Source organism: Staurois parvus, unplaced genomic scaffold, assembly GCF_062004578.1.
Source record: "Staurois parvus isolate SC_StPar_1 unplaced genomic scaffold, SC_StPar_1.0 ptg001586l, whole genome shotgun sequence".
NCBI classification, from domain to species: Eukaryota; Metazoa; Chordata; class Amphibia; order Anura; family Ranidae; genus Staurois; species Staurois parvus.
Genome location: NW_028319382.1, coordinates 78,072 through 86,442, shown reverse-complemented (window position 1 = coordinate 86,442; position 8,371 = coordinate 78,072). Strand labels below are relative to the sequence as shown.

Sequence of the window (8,371 nt, the reverse complement as noted above, 5' to 3'; positions counted from 1 at the left end):
TGGGAAATAAAACCATGCAAACCCATGCAGTTTCAATACAAAATACCACTCATTTTAATTTCAAAAATTAAAAATTACATAAAAACCTTAATATGCAAATCATAATCTTATATATGCAACCATTTAGATATTTAATAGCCTATAAATGGCTAAACTAAAGCCCTTGTTTCACCAAGTAGCCAAAGGTGTATACACAATTTAAAAATAACTGAAAGGCAAAACTTTTGTTTATTTTGGATAGAGTGAAAGAAGGTTCGGATATTTGTCAGTTTATCATTTCTATCTGGGAATCCAAAAGTTGAGTTTTTTGGTTCTATAGATGTCAATGGAAGTGCTGCATAGAAGCATGTAGTGCATTTTTGATGAGTTTTAAATCTGCCTAGCTACAAGAAAAATAAAACAAAATTGCATCAAAAACACAGGGGCAAAAAACACAAAATGCAATGGAGAAACTCAACCTGCATACGTGTGAAGGTAGCCTTACTCTATCCCCCTCCCCCCCCCAAATAGTTTTGCTCTATTTTAAAAAAAGAAAAAAAAAACTTCTAGTATTACAGAACTGAGCAAGGCTCCCTCACTGTATAGGAGATCATTTTATTTAATATATTTGTTACACACCATTGAACAATACTTTGTTATTTAGATTTGTACATTTTTGTTCAAGCATTGCATTAAAATAAAAATTATAAAATGTGTGATGGTTAGTAAATGTTCTGTAGTAGGGATGAGGTGTTGATACTAATCAGTAGAAGCCTAATCATTCAGATATATATTTGAATAACCTTTTGTTAGAATATCAAGGTTTTGCATAAAAACCCTGTACAACCCAACAAACCAGCAGTACACAGGCTAATTGGAGCTCTGACCAAGATATTACTTAGATTTCTGTAGTACACTATATTAGGAGTGACACTATAGTCATAAAATGGTTTATGAAACTTTAAAGAAATTAAAAGTTCCAATAAATCATTGGAACAGAAGATATTTAATACCAAGACCAGAGTAGTGAGAATTGGTCATTTCCAACCAATAGTTGACATCCTCTACAACACCAGTTTGCATAGAGCTAATCTCGCCAAGTTTTAATTTGAACATGTCAAATTTCCTCAGAGGCCCACATTTCAACATTAGCAATCTAAAACCTGGGACAATAAAGACATGCCCACTCCCTACTACCTATTGTGACCTGAACCTGTAGACACAAACAGAAAGGAATCACCTTGATTGGTTAAGTTCAAGTGATGCCTCAATTTGCATTCTAATGAAGGTTTGTGGTTTCCTGGCTTGAATCCTGGCTCAACTTCTCTACAAAAAGACAAAAGATAGTTTGTGGACCTCACATATCTTCTTAGGGTCCTCAAGATCTTTTGGATACCGATTTCTGCACAGAACATCTGATATTGCTATATTCACAATGGCAGCCCACCTAACTTGTGAGAATGAAACAATTGGAGAAGAGCGATACGAAATCCTGGGACATCTTGGCGAGGGTAGTTATGGAGAAGTTGTGATGGCTGTTGACAGGGAACTGGGTAAGTGAATTCTTAAATAATTACAAAAAAATTTCTAATTTGCAGACCTTTTGAACATCTAGAACAGATAGCACAAACATTAGCATCTTTACTGATTAAATGACCTTATTAGAGGTAGGGGTTTTGTTGCATAAATTTGGGGAAAAGACCATGATGCACAAAGATCTAATTCAGCACTAACAAAATATAAAAACTGGTTGAACAGTGCAAAATCCCATTCAGGCAGCTGGCATTGTTCCTACAGAAAACAAAAGCCTTTCCACCTGTTATCAATTTCTTGAGTTGGTCCTTTTGCATATCTTTAACAACCTGCCATGAGTAAAACATGAAGGCCACATTTTTTGAACTCCTCCTGAAAGTGCTAGCTACTGGTTGTTATGCCACAGAGCAAGCCTTAATATTTTACAAAAGTACATATTTGCATACAGGTTCCAGGTCAGGGATTCTATAAATTCAATTGGGTAGATTCAATATGGCAGCCAGGTAATTGGCATTTTGAAGAAGAGCTCACCAAAATCAGGCTTCCTTTTCTCTCATGACAGATTCATGATGATCACACACAGTTATAGTGGGTCATAGGCAGCTAAGTATGTAACAGATTTGACTATAAACTGATGGTCCACTATGCACAACCTAGACACTTGGCATTTAGATGGGAAGGGACAATAGATCTAGCTGCATGGGCAGCTACATATCTCACTGCTAGCGAGGGCCTAGAGAAGATGGCTACATTTTGAAGAAAAGCATCCAGTCTATGTAAAATGAATGGGCTCAAGTATTGGACATCACCCAGAGTTTTAGATGTCCAAGTCTTACTGTAATCAACTTTTTTTCCCTCCTCTTTAACAGGTAGCCTTGTTGCCCTAAAAAAGGTAAAAAAGGAGCGAACCAGACTAGAGGCCTTTCTTCATGAAGTTTGCATGTCACTCTTTGTTACTGGACACGAGAGCATAATATCTACCCATTCGAGAATTCTGGAAAACTCAGACTGTTATATGATCAGCCAGGAATTGGCACCTGCTGGATCTCTTCACTCCATCATCCAGCCAGGGGTAAGTAAAGCTAATGAAGTAGCTGACACTTTAGTATTTGCTTGCTAATTCTATAAATTTGTCCTAGGGATCCTGGAGATTAATAGAAACTGGTGTTTTGTCATGGATGATACTTTCTATATATTGCATGCATTTATACCAAATATTGTTGGCCTGGTTGGAGAGAACTAAGGAAGGGCTAAAATCCCCAGTCAGCTATTTTCTCTGCACCATCTGGGCAAGATTTTCCTTAATCCAATCAAGAAGTTGGAACAGGAGGTAGTAGGAAGTCTACAACGTTAGGGGAATTCCCCTCTTAAACAGTTGTCCCCATTGGATGATTTCCCCTCATCTCTTGTTCTGTGACAACTGTAAAATTTGCATTCGCCATTAATTTTGTCTTTAAAAGCAGAAAGACAAAAATAGAGATTACATCCCTCCTTCCCCCCTCCCTTCCTAGTGGGCACATAGATAACAATCATGATACAGGTTGTGATCCTTCACCATTCTATATTAAAGGTTAGTCTGGTGTTTAAGCCAGAGGTAAAATTTAAAACCAGTTAGACCTCCCATATTTCCTTCATTGCCCAATTATTGCTGAAGTAGTTGGAGATCGGTTGCACTGATGTTCACATAGAATTCCATCTGCAGATTTAAAAAGTAACCAACGTTGTATTGAATTTGATATTATTGAATATTATTTTTTAGTAAAATAGTGTTATTTTAAAGCCAAATATCATATAATTAATTGTTTTAACTTTTCCAGATGGGAATTCCAGAAAAGCTGGTCAAACGGTGTGCACTACAGCTTACCCAGGCTCTTGAATATATGCACAGCAAAAACCTGGTGCATAGGGACCTAAAGCCGGACAATATTTTACTTATGGACAAGAGATGTCATAATGTGAAATTAAGTGACTTTGGACTGACTCAGTTTGCCGGTACAGTTGTTCCATCAATGGCACCCCTCAACACATTCATGTCCCCGGAACTTTGTGAACTGGAGCACAGGGAGTCAATTGTCGTGGATCCTAGTGTTGACATCTGGGCCCTTGGTATTGTATTGTATGTTCTTCTCACTGGAAACTATCCATGGGAAACAGCTTCAGCTCAAGATCTATGGTTTCAAAGGTTTATTTACTGGCAGAACAACTCTGACCATGTTCCACCACCAAGTGGTTGGGAGAATGTCAGCAGGAGGGCTCAAGATTTATTTCACATACTTCTTGCCCAAGACCCCAGCTGCAGGAACCAAGTCAGAGTTGTTCTAGATTTTCTTCATTTTCCTTGGAACTTTGAAGTTGCCACCCAAGAAACCATGGATCTTGTGGAGCAGAAGGAAGAGGAGGATATTGCAGCAAAGGACAGTGAGGTAGAAGTCATTGTGCTGGAGAGTGAAGAGGAAATAATTATAATAGAAAATCACGGTGACATTGAATACATTGTTATCAATTATTCCGGCTCTTGAATTTGCTGCAGTTAAAATCTCAGCAGTGCTTCTTTTGAAAGAGACCAGCAGTACCTAAGCTCTGAAGTTGAAGTCTAAACGGACCCCAATTATTGTCCTAAAAGGAGGAGAATAGTTGCAGAGCTTCTCTGCCCAGCTCAAACCATCACCGTCATCTCAAAAATATTACTGAAGTGGTGAGATAGAAGGAGCAGGGACAAGCATTTATCTTGTGACTATTTCAAAGGTTTTTCTGAGATGTGGACTTTGCACCGTGATGTCACCGGGCCTCATCACTACCTCTTTGAAAAGCAACTACCTCAACTACAATTCATGTTGCCGTCTCCATGCGTTTGTATCTATAGTGTCAATGCAATCACTGCACCAGGTATAGAATGCAATAAATTCTAAGTACTGGTTATACCTTTTGTATCGTGTAATTCATCTATTTTTGCTCTGCCTCTTATTTCTCCTTCAACACAGATTGAAAAAGTGTTACAAAACCCACAACAGTAAAATCAGTCTGTATATGCAGTAAAGCATGCTTGTTATACTCCCTGTGGAACCTACGGGGTTAATCCTCTGCATTGTGTAAAAATGTAGTTTGATCCTGATTTCTCTGATCCTCTCCTTCTTTCAGTGTCCCCCTCTTAAGACATTGTGCGGAGTCACTCTGCACATGCTCAGTTTGGTATGTATTACTAGGGTTCTTTTTTTTTTCTTAGGAGAGTGCATGTGATTAACAGGGCCAATCAGCACTGTCCAGACAGAGGTCAGGGGTTCTGCATCCTCCTAAAGCAAAATGCAAAACTCCTCCTACAAGCTTTAATCAGTGCTCAGCTGGACACTGATAGAAGTCACAAGACTGCTCTAACTGCTGATGAGCAGTTTATATTTACTAAAATAATTGGATTTCCATGTTTAGTGTACTGTGGGAGACCGTATATAGTGAATGCAGGGTCTGGGGTTTAGTAACACTTTAACGTTGACAATACATTATTTATGTAAACTGCGCAAATCCCCAATCAACTGAAGTCACAAAGCTGCAAGTATATGAGGATATTGTCTCTTAAAAGACCAATTCAAATGGATACTGTGCTAGGTGAACCCTTAAAACTTTGTGAGCACTATAGAAACCTTTGCACCTCTAAAAAGCGATCAAAAATTGAAAATAAAACACTAAATAATTACATACATATGCCCTATGAAGACCCTCACCCCTCTGAAGGGCGATCAAAATTTGAAAAAAATTAATTGAATAAACTGAGTGCAGTAATCATAAATACGTGTAAGAAACCATTATATGTGGTCAAATTAACCTAAAATGTCATGCATTATCCATGAGCCCTATGAAGACCCTCACACCTCTGAAGAGTGATCGAGGTTGAGGATAGGTCAAATCTCAATGTGAAAAAAAAAACTCCTCAAATATACATAAAGGTTAGTAGAAATTTTTCAAAAACAGTAACAAAATGTCCATATAGACTTAAACCATAGTCCATAAGTATGAGAAGAATATGACAATAACATGAATGAACATTTTACAAAGCTGCAGTTTTTTTTAATATGGGCTGGAGCCCCCAGACTGCACCGGCTATTTTCTGGAAAAGGTAACCAGCCCATACCACACCATGCCTGGCCTAGGGTCAAATGGCAACCTACGTGAAGATCCAGCATATTCCAAGTCATTAAAGGGTTACTTCACATTTACCAAAAAAAACATGCCCGTGCAGATAAGGTACATAAATGGCCCACATCTATAGCAAGGGTATTATTTCACTTTAGTCAGAGCTGAACACTTTGTTTTTATCTACATAGCTAGTTTTTTTGGTAAAGGTGAACTAGGCCTTTATCCTCACTGGGAAGGTTATACATCGAACCAGCATGTAGAACACAAGTCACCGCAAATATAAGCAATACAGTGAAAGTGTAACTGACCGCCATAACGTCTCCTAAATCTACGTATGAAGACTGAACAAAGACCCCCACTTAACCAAAGGTCCTCTAAACCACAACCTGGGTCGCAGGATACTCGCACCGGCCTTTATCCCCTCAGCTTCTTTTTACTGCATACAATGCAGGGCCACTGAGTAGATTCTCTACTTCCTTCATAACATGCACTGTGAGGGGTCATCATATACTAGAAAAGACTGTAAACCTTGGGGCTCAATCACATAGGCGCTCGTCAAGTAACATCTGTTTACTTTATGTACTAGTTCTGAGCTGTTTGCTGTATGGACTCACCAGCACAGCCAAGTTTGAAAGGTGAACGCACCCGGACGCACAGGAGCTGCACCTGGCCCTTCATACCTGTCAAACTGCGCAAGTCCATACAGCCAATGTGTGGCCATTCACTTTGTATGGGGTGCCTGCACACAGCGCAGCACTGGGGCAGGAAACCTAAGAAATGCCTCTTCTTGCTGTATGGAGCTGAGTGCCCATGTGAATGAGCCCTTAAAGTAAATCTAAGACAAAACTTTCTTTTTTCACTTTAGATAGAGTAAGGGAAGGTTAGAACACCTGTCAGGTGGTTTTTCTGCCATTTGTGTCCCATAGGGAGATTTCCCTTCACTTCCTGTCCCATAGCCAATACCCGAAGTGAGAGAAACTCTCTCAAAGTGATGAAAAAATGGGGTGTCACTAGAACTAGTGCCCCGATAGGGTCACTGTACTTTACACCCCTGTACCCATATAGTTCTGCCCCCACACCCTGATCTGTGAGTCCCACAGGTCACTGTACTATACCCCATGTATCCCCAGAGCTCTCCCCTCACACCCCAATCCCTGAACCCTGACAGGTCACTGTGCTGTTCACACCTGTGTACCCCCACAGGTCTCCTTTCACAACCCCATTCCTGGGCCCTGACAAGCCACTGTACTGTAATCCCCCCAAGCCCCCCTATCCAGAGATCTCAGGCATCTCCTGTTGCTTGGTTACATAGATAAAAAAAGGACAGGCTGATTACATAACAGGACATTACACAGACATCTGGATGGTCTGGGGCAGGCATGTCGCACTCAGATAAAACACTGGGCCCCACAAAGACAATATCTTCAAGGGGGTCACACCGGGAGAACTACAAAAAAAAGGGAAATACGCCGGTTTTGTGGTGAGAATATTGCTGCATATTCCGTGCTCTAAATTGTGGAATGGTATAAGACAAGTTCTATGTGGTGTTGCACCAGCTGCGCCAAATCACATGACAAGTGCTATACTTCAGTGACCGTTCCCGTGCGCCAACATAAGCATGCTTGGATCTGGCGCCCCAACACCCCCACAAGAGCAAGTAATAAAATGGCAGGAATCACTTTTATGATGTTGTCACAGCAAGCGCTAATTAAATAGGCATACAGAATTTGGTTGACTTGGCACATGGAAAATGTGCCAACATTTCCACTAAAAATGATGTATTTCCTTCCATCTGTTAATTGGTCAATATCTCAGAATTGTGACATACTGGGGGGGGGGGGGGAATTAATTAGTCTTCACTGGAGCACAGCCAATTAGCCTTTACATTTCCATTTTCTAACCTGTGTGGGGAAAAATAAAAGCTGCAAGCTGATTGGTTGCTGTGGGCAATGATAAGAGTTGGGATGAAACATTTTCTATGAATCTCTCTTTATGGAAATCATGAGAGAGAGTCCATTTCTCTAATGGGGATACAGCCAGCAATACAAATATGACAGTGGATCTAACCCCTCACCCCTCACCACTGACAGTTGGCATTCTTGTAAACAACCCCTGACCTGAGGCTGCCCAAAATAGATCTCATGGTCTATGAATACAAGTCCTGTGTCCTGTACTGTATGATCCAGAGAAAAAGGTTTGTCTTTGGTTACATGTTACACACATGTTACACACACCAAACATCGGGGCTGAGTTTGGCTCTAACCAGGCACACTGATCCCCAATGGTGCTCACTGATACTGATAGCACAGACATTACAAATGAGCCCATATTCAAAAAACAAACCTAGCTTGTTGATGTATTTCAGTGTGTTACAAGCAGCACTATTGACACCTGCCTACATCATTGGAAAGGACCCCAAAAGCAGGCTTCTTTAAGCTTTACCTGTGTATTAGGTGCAACACAGATTTCTCTTTGTGTTGGATTTCATATATCCAGGACAGAATACTGAGCTCTGTGATTGTCACTCTGCTAAAAAAAAATTGGAGCCTCGCTGTGGAAAACGGCAGTTGGCAGAAAAATCATTTGAATTTTGTTTCCGGTTGGTATCCTAGCAACCACGGAAACTCAGTCCACAGGCAGCGCAGCCACAGACAGTCAGTGTGCTTCTGCTAGCGATAGTGAACACACTCCTTTTTTTGTGCTCTGTGAGATCTCATTATAACGTGTTATA

General features: G+C 40.3%; 1 protein-coding gene across 1 annotated transcript; it reads left to right on the top strand.

Moving 5' to 3' along the window:
- The first annotated feature begins 1,414 nt into the window (after nt 1-1,414).
- LOC149435195 (serine/threonine-protein kinase SBK1-like) lies at nt 1,415-4,031 on the top strand. The gene is made up of 3 exons (XM_089662912.1): nt 1,415-1,532; nt 2,382-2,584; nt 3,330-4,031. The coding sequence occupies exons 1-3, from the start codon at nt 1,415-1,417 to the stop codon at nt 4,029-4,031; spliced, it is 1,023 nt and encodes a 340-aa protein (XP_089519038.1).
- The last annotated feature ends 4,340 nt before the right edge of the window (nt 4,032-8,371 follow it).

What these genes read in the sequence shown, in the direction of transcription:
- LOC149435195 (XM_089662912.1), top strand. Translation starts at nt 1,415, where the DNA reads ATGGCAGCCCACCTAACTTGTGAGAATGAAACAATTGGAGAAGAGCGA. An exon ending in GGCTGTTGACAGGGAACTGG is followed by an intron (nt 1,533 to 2,381) that starts GTAAGTGAATTC and finishes CCTCTTTAACAG; the next exon opens with GTAGCCTTGTTGCCCTAAAA. An exon ending in ACTCCATCATCCAGCCAGGG is followed by an intron (nt 2,585 to 3,329) that starts GTAAGTAAAGCT and finishes TAACTTTTCCAG; the next exon opens with ATGGGAATTCCAGAAAAGCT.